This window comes from Mustela nivalis (assembly GCF_964662115.1).
Source record: "Mustela nivalis genome assembly, chromosome: 4".
Taxonomy (NCBI): Eukaryota; Metazoa; Chordata; class Mammalia; order Carnivora; family Mustelidae; genus Mustela; species Mustela nivalis.
In genome coordinates, this window is record NC_139023.1 from 101253974 (window position 1) to 101281565 (window position 27592).

Consider the following 27592-nt stretch of genomic DNA (forward strand, 5'->3'; position numbering starts at 1 on the left):
TAGTATATATGGACCACATCTTCCTTATCCATTCATCTGTTGAAGAGCATCTTGGTTCTTTCCAGTTTGGCGACCATGGCCATTGCTGCTATGAACATTGGGGTACAGATGGCCCTTCTTTTCACTACATCTGTATCTTTGGGGTAAATACCCAGGAGTGCAATGGCAGGGTCATAGGGAAGTTCTATTTTTAATTTCTTGAGGAATATCCACACTGTTCTCCAAAGAGACTGCACCAACTTGCATTCCCACCAACAGTGTAAGAGGATTCCCCTTTTTCCACATCCTCTCCAACACATGTTGTTTCCTGTCTTGCTAATTTTGGCCATTCTAACTGATGTAAGGTGATATCTCAATATAGTTTTAATTTAAAGATGTTGATGAGTTGAAGATTTGTTTAGGAACCAGTCTTTCTTGTCTACTCTGGCATTTTTTACCTGTGCTTTGGCATACAAAATGCCAGTCCACTGGTGTTAAAATACTTTAAGAGTCTTATGCCTAATATTATGGCCCCCCTTGTGCTAGATGCCAGATATATGATGAATAAGATAAGATCCCTCTAGAAATAGTAGTGGAAAAAAATATAAACATGATCTTAATATAGTAGTAGTTGTTACAGCAGATGATGTACAATGTGCTATGCTATGTTATGGGAGTACAAATGAAACAATGTTGAGTTCTACATTGAAGAATGGAGATATTCATCAGACTCATATAGTTTTATTTTTTTATTTTTAATTTTTTTTTAAGATTTTATTTGACATAGAGAGATACAATGAGAGAGGGAACACAAGCAGGGGGAGTGGGAGAGGGAGAAGGAGGCCTCCTGCCAAGCAAGGAGCCCAATGTAAGCTCATTCCCCAAGATCCGGGGATCATGACCTGAGCCCAAGGCAGACGCCTAACAATTGAGCAACCCAGGCACCCCCATATAGAGAGTTTTGGTGGAATAGGAGACCAGAACACAGCGGGGTAGCTTTTCTGTTTGTGAAGTTTTATTTACTTTCATTTATTTTAATGGTACCAGTGGCCTAAAGGAATAGCAGATTTTCAAGAGATGTGCTGGCCTTTTACTGTTGACATATTCCTAAGAAAGCAAATCTTAATATTACTCATAATCATTTTTATTCTTTTTTTAAAGATTTTTATTTATTTATTTGACAGAGATCACAAGCAGGGAGAGAGGTGGGGGTGGGTGGGCGGAGCAGGCTCCCTGCTGAGCAGAGAACCCAATGTGGGGCTCGATCCCAGAACCCTGAGATCATGACCTGAGCCGAAGGCAGAAGCTTAACCCACTGAGCCACCCAGGCACCCCCATTTTTATTCTTTTTAAAGGAATTTACATTTCATATTATAATTTTTCTTTAAAAATTGACATACGTACAATATTATATGTACATATACATAATATTTTGTGTATACAATATATACATGAAAAAATAAATATAATCAGGATGGGGAGAAAGCAAACAGTGTAAGATAATAAGTGATAATATTCTTAGTTTCTTCACATGGACTATAAATTTTTTTTTGACTTTTTATAGGTCAAGGCAAAGAAGGAAATTAATCTGCTTCAAATTACATTCATAATGAAGCAACATATTAAGAAATTAATTTCTAAATTTTTACTTAAATCTGGAAAAATTATCAGTTGCAAGGTTCATAATGCTCATATAATATATTATATGTTCAGGTGATATATAGAGATATTATATAGAAACTTCTATGTTATGGGGATCTGAGATATTTGTTATTATGGGCATTGTTCTCAACACATCTGGCTAAATTTGCTTTATTTTTCTTTCTTGTGTTGATCTCTGAGTGGAAACCTCTGTAGCCTCTTGTCCCAATTTTTCTGTGGTGAGCATTAGGTAAAATAAATTTGGCCATTTGAAATAGCACTTGGGCCACAGGGGTCTATGAATGGGCATAAGGAAATCTATGGATCTTGAAATTATATAGACAATTGTGTGTGTGTGTACGTGTATACACAACCATTTTTTGGATAATGAGTCCAAGTTTTAATCAGATTCTCAAAAAGGATTCATAATGTAAAGAAAGGGTTTAAAAGCACTTATGCAGAATATCAACTACATGGAGAGAATTTTTCTTCTTTATTTAAAGACGATCTGGAGAAATTCTAATGTAGGCAGTAAGCCCTCCAAAGTTGATTTGACCAGTATCTACAGGTGTGCCATATCATGTATTTACCAATCCAGAGACCCACATTCAGAGCCACTGAACTGTAGAGTTTTGCACAAAATCTTCTGGCTAATGCAATAAGGAAGAGCTGAAGTCTTTCTCTATTTCATTCTGAGAGAAGAGGTGCTTTTTCTGATTTGCCTATATATAGCCATGAAGACAAATGGTAGCTGTACCCACAGGAGACCTTATAGACAGCTCTAGCCATTTGCCAAATGTTTAGAAAGGAACTTTTGGCAAGTTTGTTGTTGTTTTTTTAAAACTTTTTTTTTCTTTGCCGAAGTTTTTATTTGGTGAATGGCTTCAATGACATTAAATATTTTGAAATTATAGGAATCATTTGGAATATTTTATATCACTGAACAATTGATATATATTATCAATACCTGAATGCCTCAATCACCTTTTCTACCACTACCAATCTAATTACAAATTCTGGAGAATTTACAGTTGTTACATCTGCCCAGTGTCAAAACCACTCCAAGCAAAGCTTGGAAATAGTATTAGATCCTCATTATCATTTGTAGTTGGTAACCATAATTAGTGTTGCTGTCTTCCCAAACTCTTGCCACTTAGTTCTTAGGATTTCTTCATTCTTGTATCCTAAAGTGACTTTTTTATTTTTTTCCACTGTGTCTGGAAGCCTATGCAGATCTTCACATAATCTGACTGGACTCTTAGCTTCTATCCAGTTCTCCCTAGATTTTGTTTTCTTGGAATAATTCATTTAATTGTCCTAGATGTTTCTTGAGCTCCTTGTTTTCCTCCCTCTACCTAACTGAGCCTCTGTAAACACTGAACTTGGGAGAACCTTATGACGTAATCCCTCTTTCTTTTTAGTTATCAGTGTCAGGTAGAAAATGATCTCTTTAGACACTATTAGACTCTGTTAGTGTTGAAGCTTGCTCAATAATCTGGGTAGTCCCATATTGCTGGTTACTCTGCTTCCCCTGCTCCTACATCTCAGTAGTCCTCTTTTCTAGGGTAACATGGGTCATAGATATGTATAGTAGTCATATATTTTAAGTTTGGCTGCCTAGAATGAAGATATTAGTGATTGTCAAAAGGTTAGGGAATTTGATTGTCTTGTTTATATTGGCAGTGTTCATTGTCCTGAAAAATTGTATGCATAAGGAATAAATTGCTGAATTAAAGTACGTTTATATAAAGGTCTGTTTGTTCCAAAGCATTCCTGTAATTTCAGTTACATTAAGTTGAAAAAATAGAAGAAATTTCCCTTCTACAGTCTCTTTGAACAACATGTATTTCTTAATGATGTAACACCACATGATTTTGGTTTGGACTCCATTGTGTCCTCAAAGAATTTTAATTTTGTTTCCCTTTTCCCCTTTTATTTGGTTCTTACTATGCAGCTATCTCATATCTTGTCATTGTCAATTCCCCTACCTTCCCATTCTCACTTGCTGTTATGTGTGACATGTGGTCTATTTTAGTAACATGTTTTCACATGTTAGGTTAGCTCAGAAGTCAGGCTTTCACTGTTTTCTGTAGATTATTCAAAACTGATTCAAGGTGATGTCAGTTATCCCTAACTCAGGATGAAGTATTGAATCTCAAGAATAGTGGCCATTTTATTAAAATTTAGGAACATGATTTATTAAAAGAAAAGTTGATCAAAATATCTTAAAAAAAATGAAGCATGAAAATATTTAAGTTAATACATTTTCTCTTTTTTCTTTTGAGCTTGATATCTCAGCAGTGTTTAGAAGCAGAATGATAATTATAAATGATAATGCATCCCACTTTGGTTTTTTTGTTTGTTTGTTTATTTTTTAAAAGATTTTATTTATCCATTTAGAGAGAGAACAAGAAGGGGGAGCTGCAGGGAGAATGGGAGAGCAGGCTCCTGAACAGGGAGCCCAACAAGGGGCTCCATCCCAGGACCCCAGGATCATGACCTGAGCTAAAGGCAGACATTTAGCCAATTGAGCCACCCAGGCACCCCTCTTCCCATCTTATTTGGCATTTTTAAAAAAAGATTTTATTTATTTATTTATTTATTTGTCAAAGAGAGAGAGAGTGTGCGAGTGCACAAGCAAGCGGAGCTGTAGGCAGAGGCAGAGAGAGAAGCAGGCTCCCCGCTGAACAAGGAGCCCAATGTGGGACTCGATCCCAGCACCCTGGGCTCATGACATGAGCTGAAGGCAGTGGCTTAACTGACTGAGCCACCCAGACGTCCCTTATTTGGCATTATTTACCCAGAAATCTTTCCGTGGCTGCTAGCAAAATAAAAAATAAAATTATTTTAATTAATAGATGTGAAAATTCAGGTAAAGAATAATAGCATTGTTAAGGACCTATAGTTTATTCTATATCTCTAGCTGCATATACCTTTCAACTTTAGTGTGTCTGTTGGTTCAGAGTTTCATGAGAGAAATAGAACCAGTAGGATATTCAGGACCGTGGGGTTGGGCGGGCTATCAAGGATAAGCTGTACACTTGGACAAAAGCTGAAGCTGCAGTCCATGAGCAGAATTTCTTCTTCTTCAGAAAAGTCTCAGTTCTGCTATTTAATCATTGTAAATGATCAAATCAGAATCACCCACATTATCTAGGATAAACTTCCTTACTTGAAGTGATTATAGATCTTGATCATTTATAGCAATACACTTTTTTAAAAATTTTATTTATTTTATTATTTGACAGACAGAGATCACAATTGGGCAGAGAGGCAGGCAGAGAGAGAGGAAGGGAAGCAGGCTCTCCGCTCAGCAGAGAGCCCAATGTGGGGCTTGATCCCAGGACCCTGGGATCCTGACCCGAGCCAAAGGCAGAGGCTTTAACCCACTGAGCCACCCAGGTGCCCCCATAGCAATATACTTTTATAGTAACACCTAGATTAGCATTTGAGTAACTGAAAACTATAGCATAGTTCTGTTGACTTATAAAACTAACCATCCGGTAACCTAGTAACCATACTGTTTTGTTTTGTTTTGTTTTTAAAGATTTTATTCATTTGTTTGACAGAGAGAGATCACAAGTAGGCAGAGAGGCAGGTAGAGAGGCAGGCAAAGAGAGGGGGAAGCAGGCTCTCTGCTGAGCAGAGAGCCCAATCCAGGGCTTGATCCTAGGACCCTGAGACCATGACCTGAGCCAAAGGCAGAGGTTTAACTCACTGAGCCATCCAGGTGCCCCACAATACTGGTTTTTAAGAACAGAATTTGTATTTGTCGGTTTTACACTCTAAACATTTATTTAGATACTATATTTAAAAAGTGATGAGCTAGCCTCAATTTTTATTGTAACAAAAGAATGATACAGTTACTGTTATCTAATAACCTAACACACTCACAATTTACCTTTCTTTAAGTTAAAAAAATTTTATTTAAATCTTTTTTCTAGTTCTTCTCCTCATTAACTCCTTTATTAAATCTTTCTTGCTTAATATTGTACTCTCTTCAGTTTTTTAGCATTGACCTAAAGCATACAGTTCAGGCTGTATTTACACTACAGTGATACTTGGCATTCATCAAATATTTGTTAGAAGAGAGATTATTTCACAGTTCTTGTTTGTTCCACTCTTTAAAGTTCATCTTCGTGTCACATTTGTTTTTTATAAATAATGCCACTACATTGCTGACTTTTGTTTGGCACATTGTGATTCCCAGATATTTTTGTCATATTTGATTCTGTGAAACTATATTGTTTTTATAACAAACAGAAGTTATTTTCAAACAGTGGTCCAGAGTTTCACGATGAAGACTCTCTAATGATTTCTTGAAAAAATGGTTCATATTGGAAACATTGTTTTGGTGTACATTCCATTACCTCTGGGAGAAACTTTGATATTTTGCCAAGGATTATGTCTCCACTGTATTAAAATAATGGTTCAGAGTTCCATAGAATCCTAAAACTTTGGCAAACTCTGCTTTATGATATTTTGAAGGAGTTTCTAGAAGAAGCCTGACAGTTGTTTTTTTTTTTTCTAAATTATTTTAAGCCTGACCAATTAGGCTAGTGCCAAACACTTCGAAACTCTCTCATGGATGTGGACATTTATTAATATCCTACTTAAAATTATAAATTAATGGAAAATACACATATTAATGAACTCAGATGTTTTTGTTTTATATTAAAATCAGCACTATTGAGGACTTATTATGCCTAGTTTATAATGTAGGCATATAATTTTGAACATAGGACAGATCTCTGTTTAGATAATGACTATCTTCACATAAGACTCTTACTCATTTATAATGGTTACATCATACCTTTGCTCAAGCTCATTTAGTCAACAAGTATTTTTATGTTAGATACTAATATGTTTGAGGTGCCAGTTCTAGACACTGATGATACATTTAGAACAAGATCAACATGTTCCTGCCATCATGAAACGTATTATGTAGTGGAGGAAAAAAGACATTAAATAGAGGGGCATCTGGGTGGGTGGCTCAGTCGGTTAAGCCTCTGCCTTTGGCTCAGGTCATAATATCAGGGTCCTGGGATCAAGCCCCCTATCGGGCTCTCTGCTGAGCGGGGAGCCTGCTTCCCCCCTCTCTCTGCCTGCCTCTGCCTACTTGTGATCTGTCAAATAAATAAATAAAATGTTTTTTTAAAAAGACATTAAATAGAAATGTATAAAAATCCTTAGAGTTGAAGTAAGTGCTACTGAAGAAAAGTACAGTGCAGAATAGATTATATTATAGGAGGAGCAAATTGATTTGGGGGCACCAGTAAAGTGTTCCTTATGGAAGTCATATTTCACCAAGAAATGAATAATAATAATAGCAAATACTTAGGTGCCAGGCACTATTCTTGATCCCTATTACATGTTAACTTATTTCAGTCTAACAGTAACTCTATGAGGTAGGTGCTATTTTTTCCCTCATTTTATAGAAGAGAAAACTATGGCATAGAAAAAGAAGCAAACTTCTCCAAGGTCACCTAGCTAATGAGTAGTAAACCTGGAATTTGAGCTTAGATGGAAGCATCTGTGCTTTTAACCTTTGTGTTTTATGATAGGAGTTAGCTGGGAGATGGGAATAAGGAAGATCATTTCAGACAATGAGAACCAATGTGCTAATACCTTAAGCAAGATGTGGAAGAGAAGGCGAGCATGACTGGAAGTTGGTAAGCCAAAGTAACAAAAGATGAAACTAAACAGGACATTTGGATTTATTATTATTTTATCACTGAGACTTTAGTATGAAAATATGATGGATGGTAATAAGAATTAATGTGAGATAAGTTAAGGCACATCGTACTCTCTTCTCATATTAAGAGGATCCTAACTTGGACTCAATTTGTGGTGTGTGGAGCAAACTACAGATTTAGGAAACATTTGGGAGACAGACATAGCAGGACTTTTGTTTGGATTTGAGAAAGGGGGATTATTCCCAAGTTTCTAGCTGATGGAGCTGGCAGGATGGTGGTACCATTTACTGAAGACTCAAGAACAGGTTTCAGGAGCAAAGTATAAGTTCAGAGGTGACTTTTATATTAAAGTGAGAAATTTTCTATAAAAGCCTGGAGTGCAGAAGGGAGTTCAGGGCTTGAAATAAAATTTGCAGATTTTCAGCCATGGGAGTAAATGAAGAGAAAACACAGTATGAAGACCCCGAATCAAAAGTAGAGGAACTAGAAGCATTTCAGTTAGAAGTGCCATTGTACACAGGAGACTAAGGAGAGGCAGCCAAATAGGTATTAGGAAAACTGGCATAATGTTGTAAGATGAAAGCAAAGGAATGTAGCTACACAATAACTACATAAATTGCTTCAAGGTCAACTTTGTGTTTTTTTCTTTATTGAAGAACTGATTCTCTTTCTTACTCTTTTTTTCCTTTTTCCCCCGTGTTAAATAGTCTTTCAAATTTAGTTTTCTTTAAGCTCTTACTTAGATCACTTGCAGTCTTTCATATGAAAGTGATCACTTTAATTTAGAGCTTTTTTGTTTTCTGTTTCAGATCATTCTGTATAATGCTACCCCCTCAGAGAGTTTCAGCTTCCAAGATTTGACCCATGTAATATACTGCCCTCATACCTTACAGGATTGCCTGTGTACCACTGTCCTTCATCTCTACTCCCACATGCAAGACCTTACCTTGAGCCAGTTATTACTGAGAGTTGTTCCTTTTGCTGGATCTCCTACTATGGAATTCTCCTTTCCCATAGTCTGTTCTCTCGTTTTTTCTACCTTTCCTACTTTTCATTTTCATCAAAACTCTTTGCAGTGATCAGTATTCCCAATCTTTTTGCACTCTCCTTTGTTTCATCCTAGTCTGCCTCCCATATTTTGTGTTAATCTTATTCCTCATCTTATAGATATTCACAAAACTCCACAGTTTCTTTTAAACTTGTGATCTCTCCTGAAATGACCTTATCAAATTCCCAAACACTTGTAAGCTTCTTTATATTCTCTCACTCCTCTTACATGCATTCATTTAAAAAAAAAAAAAAAATGGGGGGGGGGAGGCGCACCTGGGTAGCTCAGTTGTTGGGCATCTACCTGTGGCTCAGGTCATGGTCCTGGGGTCCTGGGATTGGGCCCCACATCGGGCTCCCAGCTCTGCAGAAGGCCTGCTTCTCCCTTTCCCACTCCTCCAGCTTGTGTTCCCATTCTCACTGTCTCTCATTCTGTCAAATAAATAAATAAAAACTTAAAAAAAAAAAAAGATTAAAAAAAATGAGGGGTGTGCCTGGGTGGCCCAGTTGGTTAAGTGTCTGCATTCAGCCCCATCTGTGATTTCAGGGTCCTGGGATTGAACACCACATTAGGCTCTCTGCCCAATGGGGAGAGCTCTCACTCTCTCTCTCAAATAAATACATAAAATCTTTTTTTTTAAATGTGTCAAACAATGTGTTAGTCACTAGGGATAAATGATGAGAAAAAAATGTATGGTCTGACTCTCAGAACTATGCTAATTCTTTATCTGTTGAAAAATAAAAATTACATCATAATATTGATGGTGCCCACCACAATTTTATATTATTACTTAATCTCAGCAGGTCCCATGATGTTACAAATAATCCCAAACCAATTTTCTGTTCTTTCTTCATAGTCATGATTCAGAACATTTCTACTTTTCTCAAATTTCTGAACTCAGTTGCAAAACCTTGTGTTTGAACCAGACTGCCAAGACAATTTGTCCCCAGCTCCCAATTTCCCCTTCACATCAAAATTTCTTTGTATCTTCATCCAAGTTTGTCCTTTCCCTAATCTGTGTCAGAAGAAGGGTCATTTCTTTGTTCCAAAGGTAAAACTATCCATCTGTTTTTCCTGGTGCACATGGGAGAAACTCTAGACAAAAACAGAAGATGACGTGAAATTGTTATTTAATGTGCTCTTTTATTATACATTTATTCTGTTGTATAGATGTGGTAATTATGTAGTTAATGTAGAGTCTAAAAAACTCTTACAGTGCTATTAGTACTATAATATCTTTAATGGACTATATTATTTTATTATTAAACATTTTGTTAATCAAATGTAAAGTGGATTTGCTTTGTTTTACTCAGAAAGACTGGTGGTGGTAGCTGAACACTGTGAACGGAGTCTAGAAGACTTGCTTCGAGAGAGGAAACCTGTGAGGTACTGTGTAATATCAGGGCAATTAAATGAAAAGCAGAAATTGACAAACAAAAAGGCATAACAAGAAACTGCAGAGTTTTTGTTTCTTCTGTTACTTGTTTAATGATAAAATCCAGGTGCAAATTTTTATTTTAGGAAATTTAATTCACAGGCCTGACAGAAATTCAAAATTGACATTGTCCAGTGTTCAGTTTTTGTGAAGTAGGCATTCTACAAAGTACTTGACAAAAAAAAATTCCTAAAGAGGATATATATGAAAATTTGAAATGTTTTTCCAATACTAAGCATTTCTCTAGCTGAGATTAAGAGTATTTTCCTGTAAGTAGTACATAGTAACTACTAATAGGTTGCTGGTATTCCTAGGGACATAGTGAACTGTGTTAAGAAAAGGCCATATTGAAGGGTAGAGAGAAATAATAACCATGTCTTAGATAGAATTTACTGATATAGTTTACATTCAATTATTTCAATGACTCAGTAACTTGACTTTCTGTCTCAGGCATTCTTGGCAAGAAGAGTATGTGGTATATATGCTATTACAAATATACTACTAAATGAATTTTTATAAAGTTTCTAAAATTATCTTAAAATTATAAAAAAAATATGCTTTTAATGAATAAAGAAAGTAGTACTAAGCCAATGAAAAATACTTGCCATAAGTCTTTATAGGATTATAATTATCCATCCTCTTTTAAGGAAATATTCTCATTCTTGGTCATTGCTTTTTAATCACTGCTATATCCTAGATGAAAACAAATTCTTTTTGAGGGAGGAAAAAATACATATATTGTTAAATGGTAGCTATTTAATAAAAGCAAAACAAATTAACTGTATAAAAATATGCTCCTTGATACTCTAAATGATTTGGTCTTAAGTGATCTCTAGAATGAAAGATGCAGATACGAGGCATACCCATTTACTTGCCTCTTTGGAAGAGTCTGACCTGACCATCCATAATAAAAGTGACTTCTCTATATATTTAGAAATACCTTAACCTTATTTTAGTAAATATGTTTTTATAATTTTTACATGTAAAAATTTTATTATTTTAAGAACATAGTCTGTTTGCTATTTAGTTCTAGAATGATCAAAACTTATGGTGATAGATATATAAAAACTGTACTCAACTCTGGTTGGGGGAAGGAGTAATGTAAGAACTGACTCAAAATAGCCTTGAGAAAACTATCCAGAGTAATGGAAATTTTTTAAATCTGTTGATCATGGTTATTACTTATGTGGTGCATGTTCTTGCAAAATTTGTCAAAATTCACTGAAATTATACACTTCAGATGTGTGTATTTCACCTATGTAAACTATGCCTCAATTAAAATAAAACAAAAACCTGATCCATTATTTACTTAGCTTGAGTTCTAAGTCGCTCATACAGCAACAGTATTATGTTGTTAATGAAGGTAGTTGATCCAATGGCATACCTATTTGTATTTCTTTCTTTAAGAAGAAGTAGTATGAATTTGTTGTGCTGCTTAGCCAATACCTCACCACTTAGTGGTTTAAAAACAATAAACATTTATCATTTCATATAATTTCTACAGGTCAAGAATTCAGGAATGAATCAGCGGGATGGTTTTACTCAGGATCTCATGAGGTTGCAGTCAAGTGGGGCTGTAATCATCTGAAAGCTTGACAGGCTAGATGGTCTCATAAGATAGCTCACTTATTTGGTGCCAGTTGTTGACTGTGAGCTTTAATTCTTTCCCATCTTGAAGGCTTTTCAACATGGGTCTCTTCTATCCTCACAACATGGGATTGGCTTCTCTCAGAATGAGCAATCTAAGAGAGAAAAAAAAGCAAGGTGGAAGCTTCTATGCCTTTTATGTCCTACCCTCAGGAACCACACACCCATCAATTTCTGCAGTTGTCTGCTGGATACAGAAGTCAACCATTAATTCTATTCACTGTGGAGGGGACTACCTAAGAATGTGAATCTCAGAAGTCAAGGGTCATTGAGGATCACCTTAGAGACTGGCTATCACAGAAGTCTTAGAGATCATACAAGTACTTAAAAAAAAAAAACAGGAGTGAAATACTAACTGACATTAATACTAATTGAAAAATAACTAAAGTTCTTAAAATTATTCAGTATTGATTTAGGCTCCTTGTGACAGAAGAAAAGATGTTTACACTATGAAGAGAAGGTAGAGTATTAAGAGAATATCCAAAAGTACTAGAGGTGGAATGGACATGGCTATACTCAGAATTGGTCCACACTCTGAGAATTGATGTTACCAATGGGCTTGTGCTCCCACCATTCTGGAGGACGCTATAAGCAACAACTAGTGTAGTTCTCTGGTCATCAGAGTGGTAGTAACGATAGAATGTTCCTTCTGATCTTGAAATTTCCCCCTCTGCCCATACTTGTCCTTCCTTTGCTTACTGAAAAAACTGAGGCAGAAGAGAGAATCTGGTGACTCAGAAGACAAATTTCCATTTTCATCATTTTTCTTCAACTCTCTCCTTTTATTTTTAACTTTCAATTGTACTATATATAAGGATACAGTTGCTATTGCTTTGCCAGTAAGATTAAACCATTAGCTTGTGGAAGGTTTTACTTTCCTGTGTTCCTCATGCTTTATCTTTGTTTTAGATATAAATCTGATAGCACTGAACACTAGTAGTGTCAATAGTATGAAGGTGTAAAGAAGCCACCTTTTTTCAATATGTCTTCATGAAGATAAAATCTTACAGATGGAAGCATACTCTTTGAGTAGATAGATAAATATGAATAGGATTAAATGCAAATTTCATAGTCTTTCATTCCATTTACATTTATTATTTATTTTTTATTAACATATAATGTAATATTTGTTTTAGGAGTACAGGTATGTGATTCGTTAGTCTTACACAATTCACAGTGTTCACAATAACACATACCCTCCCCAATGTCCGTCACCCAGCCGCCCCATCCCTCCCACTCTTCTCCACTCCAGCAACCCTCAGTTTATTTCCTGAGATTAAGAGTCTCTTATGGTTTCATCTTACCCCCCCTTCCCTTATGACCCACTGTCTTGTTTCTCAAATTCCTCATATCAATGAGATCACATGATAATTGTCTTTCTCTGATTGACTTATTTCAGTTAGCATAATACCCTCTAGTTCCATCCACATGCCATTTACTTTTCTAATAATCTGTTTCATTTACATAAAATAGAACATACGGTAGTTTTTATGGGTCTTTGTAATTTCTTCAAGTAAGATATTTAAACATTTTTGTAAGTAAATTACTATTTTCTAATCCTTCTGGTAACAGACTAAAATTCAGTGTTTTCTTCATTCATTTTGGAATATAACATTCAGCACTGAATAACATAATAATATAACATTCAGCCTTTGAGTAGATCTGATTCTATCAGGTTCAGTTCCAAGTTGTTATCTGATCCATCCATCTAAATTAGCTTTGTTGAAAACTATTTGACTTTCCACATATTTGGATTACATTAGTCTCCAGTAACAGAGCAGATTTCATGTGCAGAGTTGCTGTGTTGTAATTTTAATTAATTCTATAACCTGTTTATGGAAAGTGAGAAGATGTTCTTATGGCTTATAAATCATATAAATTTCCCCTACTGCCAAAAGTAAGCACCCTGCACCTGTAAGAGAGGCTGATGCAAAGTAAACAGGAAATCTATTTAGATGGGCTTGCAATTTGAGACCCCCATGATTTTTACTTGTCCATCTGTCTCTAACTGTTGTAAAACTGTAAGCTGCCAGTTGTCTGGTAGTTATTTGCAGCTCATTGTCTAAATTTAAACATCATCCAAGGCATATATCTTACTGGATTTATATTTTGAAGAAAAATTTAAGTCTTGTAAAATTGGTGAGACGGGGAGTAGGTAAATGAAAATTAGAAAATAAGAGAAGTGTCTAGTGTCAGTTTACTCTCATATTTTGTAACACATTTAATATCATTGAACTAAGCAGTATTGTACTAAAACCATAGTAATAGTAGTAATAGTAGTAATTCATATTACAAATATAACTTAAAACTGTCTTGAGGTTTCAGATTGCACTAAAAAACCAAGCATCTTCTTTTTTTTTTTTTTTTAAATATTAATGGCCCTAAAACTTTTTTGAGAATTTATGTTATCCAAACAGAAAATAGTGATTTTGTGCTGTGACCTGGAGGTATTTATCAGGTCAGACTCTTATAAAATAATGTTATTTGTACAGATAGCTTGATGATCTGGTTTGAAAGAGAAAACTCACCATTTTCTTTATAGTTTATTCAAGCTCGAATATGAGGAATTAATTTTTGGAGAATACTGCTCTCTCTTCAGTGGCGTTTATATGTTACTTGTGCCAGAGTTTGATCTTGCCAATATTTCTCTCCAGTTTCAGTTAATGATCAAAATTATTTGTTGGAAACATAGAAGCATGGAATTCAATTAAATTCCTATAACCAGTAGGTTTCAAGAAACAAAGTACAGCATTTGGAAGGTTTGTTTGAAGTCATCTCATATTTGGTGCCTGTGAATCTATTTAATTGCTACCCTAGAGCCGTATTCAAGATACTGAAAGTGAGGAAATTTAAATCTCAACTCCTTTCAGAAATATTTTCCAAGAATGTTAAAACATACCTTCATCACTCCTATTAAAGCAAGCATGAGAAAATGGTTTGCCTTTTAAGTCCAGGTGCTATTTGGAAAATATTTCCCTTTTGTGTTAGTTTTATTCAGAGCATGTACTTTTGCCTAATCTGTAGCAGTGTCAGCAAGTGTAGTTCATAGACAGATAGATATTCAGCAGAGTTTTGGCACGTGGAGTAAAGTTTCTGCATTGTCCCTAAATTTGCAAGTGAAGGCAGGGTGAGTAGTGCAGGCATGTTTCTTTAATAAAATGTTTGTCATATGTTTTTAGGCTTATGGTTTTGAAAATTTACCAGAGAACCATCAGCATAGCAGAGGTTATACATGGTTATACATGGAGACTTTGATGGGAAGCAGGCTATGTCTGCAGCTGTTCACTAGCTTGATGGAAAACATGATCTGACTTACTTGGATGAGTAGGTTTTATTTGCCCCTATTAAAAGATTGCCTACTCACTGAATTAGATACTCTAAAGAATTTTGGGCACATTTTAGAGCACAGTCTATAGATGCATAATGACTCACAGGTCTCACAGTCATCAGAAATGAATACTAGATATTCTTACTTTAGAAAATAACCTTATAGTAGAAGTTTAAGCTTGTGTACATTTTTTTTCCTTCAAGGGCCCTCATTTCAAAATTCATTTGAAATTATTATCGTGTAGTCAAGTAACTTAGAGATTTATATAACTGGTGTATACTTTTCTTCCTATTTTACCTGTTTTGTTTAAGGATGGAAAATAATACCAAAGATGCGCTTCACTCAGGCTTGGAATCTTGCAGTTATCTTTCACTTTCTTCCTCCTTTGTACCCTATATCCTGTTAGCCATCAAGTATCATTAATACAACCTTGGTGGTATTTCTCACATCTCTACTGTTTTTTACATTCTTTAGTTTAGGCCTTCATTAACAAACTGCTTGACTATTGCATTACAACATTCTCCTAACTGGTCTTCCTTAAGTCATTAGTATACTCCATTACTACTTTCTGCTGCTATATTATTATTTTTAAAGATCAGTCCATTCCCTGCTCAGAAACACTAGGTGGCTCTCATTTGTGTGTGTGGATGGGGGGGGAAGGTGCATTTTATAGGCATAGGATCTAACTTCAGTCAAACTCTCTAAATTAGCACCAGGGAACTGAAATATAATGTGCAGACTGAGCTGTCCTTTTGTCCAAATGTATATCTCCAATCTTTGGCATGATGTATAGCACTTTTTAAAATTATTCACTTACCTCCATCTTTCTAGACCATACCACTGAACCAAAGCAAAAATTTTTTCCTACTCCAAATTTCTTTATTACATTGAATCTCTCCAGTTGTAAAGTGCCTTTTCCCTTTTAGCTTGTAACTGTTTGCCTGCAGGGGCACCTAGGTGGCTCAGGTGGTTGAGCACCCTCTTGGTTTCAGCTCAGGTCATGGTCTCAGATTCGTGAGATCAAGCCCCACATCTGGCTGCACACTTAATGGGGAGTCTGCTTGAGATTCTCTCTGCCCCTCTGCCTTTGTACCTCCCCTCATTCACACTTGTGTGTGCTCACTCTCTCTCACTTTCTCTCTGTCTTTCAAATAAATAAAATAAAAATAATTGTTTGCTTGCAATCATAGAATTATGGAAGCTATGATTTGCCTTCCCTAACTAACCAAACATTTTAACATGCATACGATAATATTTTTTGTATCTCCTAAAATTGTCAGCCTAAGAGTTTGCATATAGGCAGTTAGTGTGTTATAAATGAATAATTAAGTGAACTAATTGTGTTTTTAGTTTAGTCATGCAGTTCAAACTATATTTCCCTATTATCTTCCTTTTAACTATGTACCATAATTTTATTTCCCAGACAAATTAGTTTTGGTGAAAGTCTGATGCAAATGTTACCTTGGTGATTTTTTATTATTTTCTTTGAATATTTTTTTAAATAGAATAAGTAAAAAAAATGTTCATTTCCTTTCTCATGGCTCTGGAAAAAAAAATCTAAATTCATTTTAAGATGTTGGCAGAATCCAGTTTCTTCCAATGATAGCACTGACATTCCTATTTCCTTGATTACTATCAACCAGAGGCTGCTCTCAGCTTCTGGAAGCCATCTGTATTCCTTGTCATGTGGCCCTCTCCATCTCCAAAGTCAGCAATGGAGAAAAAGTCCCTCATCACATCTCATTTATGCCTGGAATCTTTTGTATTTCCCGTCTCGAAGCTCTAGATCGAGATTTTAAGGCCTGATGTGATGAGGTTAGGCTCACCCAATCTCCCTTTCTTTCTTTTTTTTTTTTTTTTAAGATTTTATTTATTTATTTGACACAGAGAGATCCCAAGTAGGCAGAGAGGCAGGCAGAGAGAGAGGAGGAAGCAGGCAGGCTCCCCCCTGGGCAGAGAGCCCGATGTGGGGCTTGATCCCCGGACCCTGGGATCATGACCTGAGCTGAAGGCAGAGACTCAACCCACTGAGCCACCCAGGCGCCCACACAATCTCCGTTTCTTAAAGTCAACTGTGCCATATAACAGCTCGATCATGGGAATAAAGTCCATCATATTCATAGCATTGGGGATTATACAGGGTGTATATCAGGGAGCAGGGATCTTGGGAATCACTGTAGGATTCTACCTACTACAGTGTGGTTATTGGGGGAAAATTGGGAAAAATTTTTTAGTCTTATAGAAGTATGATATTTGGTGTTCTTTCTTATATTAGTAAGTCATTGTGGCTGAGATGATGGGAAATGTGCTGTGTCAGGGATCACCAAGATCCCTCCCAGTCACTGATTCACTGGAAGTACTCACAGGACTCAGAAGTCATATACCCAACGGTTACACCATACAGCAAAAGGAGACAAAACAAAATCAATAAAGGGGCAAAGAATGGAGGAAAGCAGCCATATGCTTTCCAGATTCCTCTCCAGGGAGAGTTGTAGAGGATGTACTTAATTCCAAAAGCAACAAATTGTGACAGTGTGTGCCAAGTGCTGCCCATTAGAGAAGCTTGTCTGAGTCTGAAAGTGGAGGGTTATTAGGGTTTGATCACATAGGCACATAAGGCCTGTGTGATTGACTGCAGTTACTGATGCTCTAGACCTTTAGAAGGAAAGCAGGTGGTCCACATAAATCACATTGTTTGCAGAAACTATCTCTCTAGATAAGCTAGAGTGGCTCAGGGCCTCAAATGGGCAAAACACTCTTATCAGAATATTTCTAAGAGCCCAATTCCCAGGAGCCCACAAAAGACCAGGCAGGAAGATGGGCACTTTGGGGAAATGCACATAGAGATGGGATTCTTTTTTGAAGGCATATTAAAACAGATTTTGTAGCCACTTCCAGCAATTCATGAAGTATGTTAAGACTTTGTAAACTAATAGTTGCTGGTCTTATTCAGTTGTGTTTGTGGAAAGACTTTTTTTTCATTCACCAATGAAGTACTAGCTTTCTATTGTTGCTATTAACATTGCCACAAGTTTAGCAGTTTAAAACACACATTTATTATCTTATAGTTCTGTAGGTTAGAAGTCTGTTGGACTTGGCTGGTTTTTCTGCTTCAGGCCTAACAAAGCCAAAGCCAAGGTGTCAGCAGGGCTGAATTTCCTTTGGAGGCACTAAGGGAGAATTTTCCAGGCTTATTCCAGTTATTGGTAGAATTTAGTTCCATATGGCTGTAGGACTGAAAGCCACATTTCCTTACTAACTATTGCCCAGGAGTTGTTCTAAGATTTTAGAAGCCACCAGCATTTCATGGCTCATGGCCCCATTTCTTCATCTTCAAAGCTAGTGACAACAGGTCCAGTCCAAGCAAGATGAATCTCTGACCCCTCCCGTCTTTTCTTCTGGCATTCTCTCTGACTCTTCTGCTCTGCTATTCTGCCTTAAGGTTTGTGTGATTACATTGGGTTCACCTGGGTAAATGAAGGGACTGTCTCTATTTTAAGGTTAATGAATTAGCAATCTAAATCCATCTGCCAAGCCCCTTCACAGCAGTACCTATCCTAGTGATTGGTTGAATACCTACATGACAAGAATCTTGGGAGGATTATACCTATCATATTCTTTATACAAGTAAATACTGAAGTTTTTCCTCCTCACTTAAATCTAATTTTTATTAATTATACCTCAATTTTTAAAGAGAGAAATAATTAAGCAATGTTAATTCTTTTAACAATTATAAGCATGTTTAACCTCTGTTTTCTTGATGAAATTTTTGACTCACTCAAGTTGCCAATTATCCTCAGAAAAAATAATCAAAATTTAATAAAGTTTAAATTCAACTCAGGAGTTGCAGTGACTTCAAGGGAACACTTTGAATTTTATTCTGTGTATTATCTATACTCATAAAAGACAAAAGAACAACAAGATAGTGATGAAATTAGCACAGTTTCCTATTGGGAAATGTTTGAAAGGCAGAAACTCCTGAGTTGATAAATTACGTCAACACATAAAAGAACTACAATTAAATAAGCACTTGGAGTCAGAGGTTTAGGGTTTTTTTTAATTGTTTTATTTTGTCTTAGTCTTTGTGTGTGTGTGCATTTTATTTATATATATATATACACATTATATATATATATGATGTGTATTTTATTATGGTAGAGGTTACAATTATGCATCCTTAATTTATCTAACTTCCATGAATTAATATTATGGCAATTCACATATAATGTAGGGATCGTAGATATTATGCTTCCCTTCACCCTCCTCCCATCCTTTAGATATTATGTCATTCATTGTGCAATTTATATTTACTTTTGTATGTATTATAAATCTGACTATACATTGTTATTGTTCTTTTCTGTAAAAGATGTCTTTAAAATTCTATCCCAGGACTCTTCACCTGAGCTGAAGGCAGACACCCAACTGACTGAGCCATTCAGGAATCCCTATGTTGTCCTTTTTAAAATTAATGTATAATGCATTATTTGTCCAAGGGGTACAGGTCTGTGAATCACCAGGCTTACACAATTCACAGCACTCACCATAGCACATACCCTTCCCAAAGTCCATCACCCAGCCACCCTATCTCTACCTCCCTTCCCCCCAGCAACCCTCAGTTTGTTTTGTGAGATTGAGTCTCAACACCCAAAGAACAAATAATCCAATCAAGAAATGGGCAGAAGACATCAATAGACATTTTTGCAAAGAAGACATCCAAATGGCCAACAGACACATGGAAAAGTGCTCAACATTACTCAGCATCAGGAAAATACAAATCAAAACTACAGTGAGATACCACCTCACACCAGTCAGAATAGCTAAAATTAACACGTCAGGAAACAACAGATCAAGGATGCAGAGAAAGGGGAACCTCCTACACTGTTGGTGGGAATGCAAGTTGGTGCAGCCACTCTGGAAAACAGCATGGAGGTTCCTCAAAAAGTTGAAAATAGAGATACCCTATGACCCAGCAATTGCGCTACTGGGTATTTACTCTAAAGATAAAAATGTAGGGATCCAAAGGGGCACGTGCACCTGAATGTTTATAGCAGCAATGTCCACAATAGCCAAACTATGGAAAGAACTGAGATGTCCATCAACAGATGAATGGATAAAGAAGAAGTGGTATATATACACAATGGAATACTATGCAGCCATCAAGAGAAAATAAATCTTGCCATTTGCAACGACATGGATGAAACTAGAGTATTATGCTAAGCAAAATAAGTCAGAAAAAGACAATTACTATATGATCTCCCTCATATGAAGAATTTGAGAGGCAGGGCAAGGGGTCGTGGAGGGTCGGGGGATATGAAACAAGATGGGATTGGGAGGGAGACAAATCCTTGTGTTTTCTTTTTAAGTAAACTTTACACTCAGTGAAAGTAAAAAAAACTTGTATATCACTTGATGAATTTTGGACAAAGTATTTACCTCTGTAACCCAAATACACATCAAGATTAGATCATCACCATCATCCTAGAAATTTCACTCAAACCCCTTCCCAGTAAATTTTTCTCTTCCCCCCCCACCCAACTCCCAGAGGCAACCAGTTGGCTGTTTTTTTTTCATCCTAGATTAGTTTTATTAGTTTATTCTAGCACCTTATATAATTATATACTTACATATAATTATACAGTATATACTTTTTCTTTCACACACCCTAATGTTTTGGGAGTCACTTATGTAGCATCATGTATTATAATCTATTTTTATTGCTGAGGTGTATTCCAGCTTATGAATATGCCACAATTTCTTTAGCAGTGTTCTGCTTATGAGCTTCTGAGATATTTCCAGGTTTTTGGTCTTTATAATTGAAGTTCTTGTTAATGTTCTTATGTCTTTTTTTGTGAGCAAATGTTTTCTTATCCCTGGATAAATATGTAGCAATAAAATTAGTGGCTTATGGGATAACTATATGATTGTTAGAAACCACCAGACCTTTATCTAAAGTGTTGTACCTTTTACATTCCTAATAACAATGTATGAAAGTTCTAGTTCATCCATAGCCTTGCCAGCAGTTGGTGTTTTTAATTCTTGACTTTTAGCCACTGTAATGAATATAAAGTGGTATCTCATTGTAGATTTAATTTACATTTCCACAATGACTAAAGATGTTGGGTGTTTCTCATGTGTTCATTGTACATTCATATCATGACACACATGTCTGTTCAGGCTTTTGGTCCCATTTTAAGCATATTATTTGTCTTTTTATTATTGACTTAGAGGCATTCATTGTATATTCTGTTCTCCATACATATACTTTTCAAGATTTTTTTTGGTGAATATTTCTGCCAGTCTGCCTTGCCTCATTATTTTTTTAATGTATATCTTTTTAAAAAAAAATTAATTTATTTGACAGGTAGAGATCACAAGTAGGCAGAGAGGCAGGCAGAGAGAGAGGAGGAAGCAGGCTTCCCGCTGAGCAGAGAGCCCGATGTGGAGCTCGATCCTAGGACCCTGGGATCATGACCCGAGCTGAAGGCAGAGGCCTTAACCCACTGAGCCACCTATCCTCCCCTTTTAATGTATATCTTGATGAGCAGGAATTATTTATGATGAAAGCTAATGTATCAAATTTTTCTTTATGGATATTACCATGTATCTGTTTTCAGAAACTTTTGTCTCCTCCCCAGTCCTGAAGATATTCTCATATGTTTTCTTTTAGAAAATTATAGTTTTAAAATTTATATTGGATCTCTGATCTCTCTCAGTTTAATATATGTGGTGTTCAACTCTGTTTTTGTCACATGGATATTCAGTTGTTCTAATTCTATTTGCTTGAAAGGCTTTCCTTTTTCCATTGAATTGCTTTGATGCTTTTATTAAAAATTAAATGGCCATGTAAATGTAGGTCTGTTTCTGACCTTCTGTTTTGTTTTATTTATCTATTTTCTGTCCTTATGCCAGCACTGTACTATCTTTATTACTCTAGCTTAATAGTAAATATTGAAGTCAGGAAATACAAGTTTTCCAACTTTGGTCTTCTGTTTCAAGATGGCTTTAGTGATCCTTGGATCTTTACATTTTCATGTAAATTTTATAGTAAGTTTCCCAGTTTCTGAGAAAGTCTGTTGGTATTCTGATTGGAACTACATTGCTCCCATGGACCAATGTGGCAACAACTGAAATCTTAATTTTGAAACTTCTAATAAGTGAACATGTTGTTTTCTCCAAATTTTTAAATCTTCCTTAATTTCCCTCAGCAATATTTAATAGTTTACAAAGTAGAGTTCTTGCTTTTTTGTTAAACTTATTCCTAAGTATCTTATGTTTTGATACAATTGTAGACAAAACTGTGTTTTGTCTTCCAATTATTTGCTGCTAGTATAGAAAGATGCAAGCAGCATAGGCATATGGCATATAAAAATACAAGAGTAAAATAGTTCAAGAAAAAATATAAGGCATAAAGATTATAAGAAGGAAGAGAAAAAGTAGAGGAGTTAAAATAAGAAGAGAAGGAAGAGAGGAAAAGGAGGAAAAGTTGTAAATATATTTCTGTTCAATGATGACGTGGTTGTGTAGAAAATCCTACAGCATATACAAAAGAATTCTTTGAATTAATAAATGACTTTAGTGAGGTAACAGGAAACAAGACCAATATAAAAATATCAATAATAAGTGAGTCTGTTTCTGTTTTGTTTTGTTCTTTAGATTGAAATTCAAATAATACTGTATTTTTTTCTGTCTGACCTATTTCACTTGTATAATACCCTCCATATTGTCCATCCATGTTGTCACAAATTGCAAGATTTTATTCTTTTTCATGGCTGAGTAAACTCCATTTTATATATACCACATTTTTTTTCCTTTTATCTGTTGATGGACACTTAGGTTGCTTCCTATCTTCATAATTATAAATAATGCTGCAATGAACAATGGGTGCATATATCTCTTTGAATAGGTGCTTTCATTTTCTTTGGATAAATACCACAAGTAGAATTGCTGGATCTTTGGCAGTTCTATTAATTTTTGAGGAAGCTCCATACTGTTTTCCACAGTGGTAAAATCGATTTACATTCCCTTCCTCCACGTCTTTGGCAACACTTGTTATTTTTTTTTGTTTGTTTTCTGTTTAAATATAACCAGTCTGACAGGTGTGAGATGATAACTCATTGTGGTTTTATTTGCATTTCCTTGATGATAAATGATTTTGAGCAACATTTCATGTGTCTATTGGTCATTTGTATGTCATCTTTGAGGAAAAGGTCTACTCAAGTCCTCTGCCCATTTTTTAATCAGATTATTTATTGTTTTGATATGAAGTTGTTTAAATTCTATATTGTAGATAAATATTTCTTTAATGTTTTTTGTTTTTATTTAAATTCCAGTTAGTCAACATACAATGTAATATTAATTTCAGGTATAAAATAGAGTGATTCAAAAGTTCTGTATAGCACCTGGTGCTCATCTTAAGAAGTGCACTCCTTAATCCCCATCACCTGTTCCACCATGCACCCACCCATCTCCCCTCTGGTAACCATTAGTTTGTTTTCTATAGTTAAGAGTCTGTTTCCTGGTCTGTCTCTCTTTCTCTTTCCTCTTTGCTCATTTGTTTCTTGAATTCCACATATGAGTGGAATCAAATGGTATTAGTTTTTCTCTGACTTGCTTCACTTAACATAATACTCTGTAGCTCTGTCCATGTCATTGCAAATGACAAGATTTCATTCTTTTTTATGGATTGGTAATACTGTAGTGTGTGTGTGAGAGAGAGAGAGAGAGACTTGGGCTCTTTCCATAGTTTGGTTGTTGCAGATAATGCAGCTGTAAATTTCAGGGTGCATGTATTCCTTTGAATTAGTATTTTTGTATTCTTTGGGTAAATACCTGGTAGTACAATTGCTGGATTTTAGCGTACTTATATTACAAAGGTTTAATGATCAAACTTTAGTGATTAAAGGTTTATTATAGTACTGATACAAAAATAGACACACAAGTCAATGAGACAGAGTAGAAAACCCAGAAATAAACCACAATTATATGGGTCAATTAACCTTTGACAATGCAAGAAAGAATCTAAAGGTAAAAGGAGTCTCTTCAACAAATGGTGTTGGGAAAACTGGACAGCAACATGCAAAAGGATGAAACTGGGCCACTTTCTTATACCATACGAAAAATAAATTCAAAATGGATTAAAGGCAAAAATGTGAGACATAAAACCATAAAAATCCTAGAGGAGAACACTGGTAGAAACCTCTTTGAAATCAGCCATAGCAGCTTCTTTCTAGATACGCCTCCCGAAGCAAGGGAAGCAAAAGCAAATATAAAATATTGAGACTTAATCAGAATGAAAGTTTCTGCATAGTGAAGGAAACAAGCAACACAATTAAAGGTCAGCCTACAGGATGGGAGAAGATATTTGAAAATGGCCTATCTGATAAAGGGTTAGTACCCAAAATATGTGAAGAACTTCTCAAGCTCAACACCCAAAAAACAAATAACCAACTTAAGAAATGGGCAGGAGACATGAATAGACATTTCTCCAAAGACATATGGATGGCTAGCTAATAGGTACATGAAAAGATGCTCAACATCACTCACCATCAAGGAAATACTAATCAAAACTACAGAAGGATATCACCTCATACCTGTCAGAATGGCTAAAATCAACAACACAAGAAACAACAGGTGTTGGTGAGGTTGTGGAGAAGGGGGAACCCTCTTACACTGTTGGTGGGAATACAAACTGGTGCAGCCACTCTGGAGAACAATAAAGGATTTGCCTCAGAAAGCTAAAAATAGAATTTATTTAATGTTTTAATCAGAGACCATCATTTTGATTAGTGGATGATGATCATGTCTCTGCATAGATGTAGACTGTTGTCATAATTGCTAACATCATCAGAACTTCAACTAACTTTTGTAGTCATAATCGATAACATAGAGCATTAGATCTGATCAACTGCTTTAACAGGTGCTTTCTGTGAGCCCCATTGGGCAGCAAAATAAAGAATGAGAGAAATCATGTTTCTCTCAAACAGAATTGAGAGGGGCGCCTGGGTGGCTCAGTGGGTTAAAGCCTCCTCCTTCAGCTAAGGTCATGATCCCAGGGTCCTGGGATTGAGCCCCACATTGGGCTCTCTGCTCCGTGGGGAGCCTGCTTCCTCCTCTCTCTCTCTCTCAATCTCTCTCTCTCTCTCTCTCTCTCTCTCTCTCTGCCTCTCTGCCTACCTGTGATCTCTATCTGTCAAATAAATAGATAAAATCTTAAAAAAAAAAAAAAAAGACGGAACTGAGAGTAGAAATCACCAAATGTACTTCTCTATCATAGAATAAGCCAAATGTGTCCCCCATAAAATTTTAAAATTTGAGCAAGTATGCTCAGTGAACTTGTCAAAATTTCAAAATTATCCCCTAGATACCTAAATGAGTTACTTGTCGAAAGGCGTTTTTTAAAATTATTGCTCTAGATGTCACTGTGCTTTCCAAAACTATTTCAGTTTTGACATAATTAAAGGTTAGAAGTTCTTTCAAACAATAATTGGCCAAAGTTTCTTGGACCTATTTCTGGATGGAGGGTCATGTCATCAGTATGTTAGAGGACCTGTCTCTGCAACATCAGGAGGCACACATCTAGTTCTAAAAGCTTTTCACACTAAGAAGGGAAGAAATATCCTTGGCTGTTTGTCTTTTCTTCTTAGAGCAGATGTTTGCCCTGACGGAGAGGACTACTTTTTTTTTTTTCTTTTGTTAAAGTATAATTAATCAATATCATTTTAGTTTCATGTTTATGACATATTGAGCCCATACAATTCTATACCTTTCTATATATTCAATATATATATCTTCCGCAAATGGTGTTGGGAATTCTATACTTACTTAGTGCTCATTTTTTTCTTTGTCTTATGATAATATATCCTTAAAGGCTTTTTGAGGAATGTCAAAAAGCCCTGAGATAATATTTGTGTCATATAGTGTGGCACATAAGTGACTATTGTCTGTGTTATGAAAACCAGATGACATGTCAAAAATTCTATGAAAAAGTTTATTAACAGAAACTGATTTTAATAGAAACTAAGATCATGGCTGGTGGTATGGTATTTATACTTATAACTTTTCCTTTCCTCTTATTAAATACTACATTTGAAAAAGTTTGTCTATATGGAAAATTTTGGATTACCAAAATATGACACAGAAACATGAAATGAAAATGCTATTGAAAAAATGGCACTGCCAATAGACTTGCTCAACACAATGTTGCCACAAAACTTCAATTTGTAGAAAAACAATATCTAAAGTGCAATAAAACAGCACAATAAAACAAAACGTGCCTGTAATAAGTTGTAAGAGTTCCATATCCTCCCCTAATGGTGGCAAAATGGTCATAACAACTCTAACTTCATATCCTCTCAGTCTTCCGGAGAGGAGTGAGCCATTTTTATCAGTTGCCATTTAAGTCCTGAGATTTTCAATCAGACCATTACTGTGGCCAGGGGAAAGTGACTAACAAAGGCCCGAGTCACATTTCTACTCCTAAAGACAGAACATATGAGATAAAGGAGAATAGGAGGGAGACGGAGTCTGAAATAAAAAATTGTAAATTGTCTTTGAAAGAAGGGGACATGGATGCCAGGGAGGGAAACAATAAATATTCACTTTAAGGTATAGGAATTGATACTCAGAGTAGTTACTTTAACACATCTGTCACAGTGATATAGCTGGAGCTCAAAACCTCTCTTTTGACTTCACTGTACTGTTATACACTGAGAGGCAATATAATGTAGTGGGTAAAGACATGGACTCAAAGACCAACCTGCTGGGTCTGAATCTCAACTCCACCACTTACTCACATGGCTAATTTATGTAACCCCTCTGTGTTTCTATCTTATCACCTTCTAGGATAGTGAAATAATAGATGTGAATTATTTCTAACAGCACTTACATAGTATGCTTTATCTAAGTGTTTCCTATTAGTGACTGTAATGGTAATAGTGTTTTTATAAGTACTATAATACACTAAATGATTATTGAATATTATCAATAAGCATTCCCTGTGGAATAGTCATAGCCTTTCTCTGATGACCGATTATGATTTAGATTATAATTAGCCTATGCAATGACCATTTCCCTATCTCCTCATTAAGTACATATATTTCAGACACTGGGCGAGGTGCTAGTGAATCTGAAGATGATATGTAAAGTCCTAATCTTTCGAGAGATTGCTGGCTAGTGAGTAGACAGAGTTATAATAAGCAATTACAATACAGCATTTTTTGGTAAGTATATACCAGAAGAATATGCAATTTAGTTTGGAGACATCGTACCTCACAGCCATGAGAATCTAGAAAAGTTTTACTAAAGAAATAATGCTTGTGTTGGATTTTGAAGAATGTCTAGATGTCATCCATGTGGACCAAATAGAAGGACAGAGAAAAATAGCATGTGCAGAAAGGCACTGATATGTAAGCCGATGAATAAAGCAGATGTGGAGGATGCATGGGAAGAGAGGTGAAGGAGATGAACTTGGGGAGCGAAGTAGTAAAAGCATCCATCAGAGAACAATGAGATTGCTTTGCCTATTTTTCTTTATGAAACAGTTTTGGAGGGTAGAAGTGGGGCACTTTAAGATGACGAGTCATAAATATAGGTTGCTGTTTCAGACAGTGACTTAAGATGAAAACAAAGTGGTCATATGAAGAATGACTGATATCCTACTTAGAAATTCCTCCCAGATTACCTAGAAAAGAGAAAAATGTGGTTTCTCTCTCCTAATCATCTGAGTTAGAGAAAGTCGTAGCTCTCCTCTGCAAGCAATCTGTTTCTGGTCAATGCATCCTGTAATTGTCCATATGCTAACTATACTTTCTCTGTTCATG

General features: G+C 35.8%; 1 protein-coding gene and 1 long non-coding RNA gene across 3 annotated transcripts in view; one reads left to right on the forward strand and one right to left on the reverse strand.

Annotated features, from left to right (window-relative positions):
* Positions 1-27592, forward strand: part of TBCK (TBC1 domain containing kinase) — a 206151-nt gene that overhangs the window by 10459 nt on the left and 168100 nt on the right. For both annotated transcript variants that reach the window (XM_082729169.1, XM_082729170.1), the window contains exon 3: positions 9678-9750. In XM_082729169.1, the coding sequence (XP_082585295.1) occupies positions 9678-9750 (73 nt within the window). The remainder of the gene's footprint in view (positions 1-9677; positions 9751-27592) is intronic.
* Positions 10530-27592, reverse strand: part of LOC309863940 — a 193968-nt gene continuing 176905 nt past the window's right edge. The window contains exon 3 of the long non-coding RNA XR_014311307.1: positions 10530-11541. This is a non-coding gene — a long non-coding RNA (uncharacterized lncRNA). The remainder of the gene's footprint in view (positions 11542-27592) is intronic.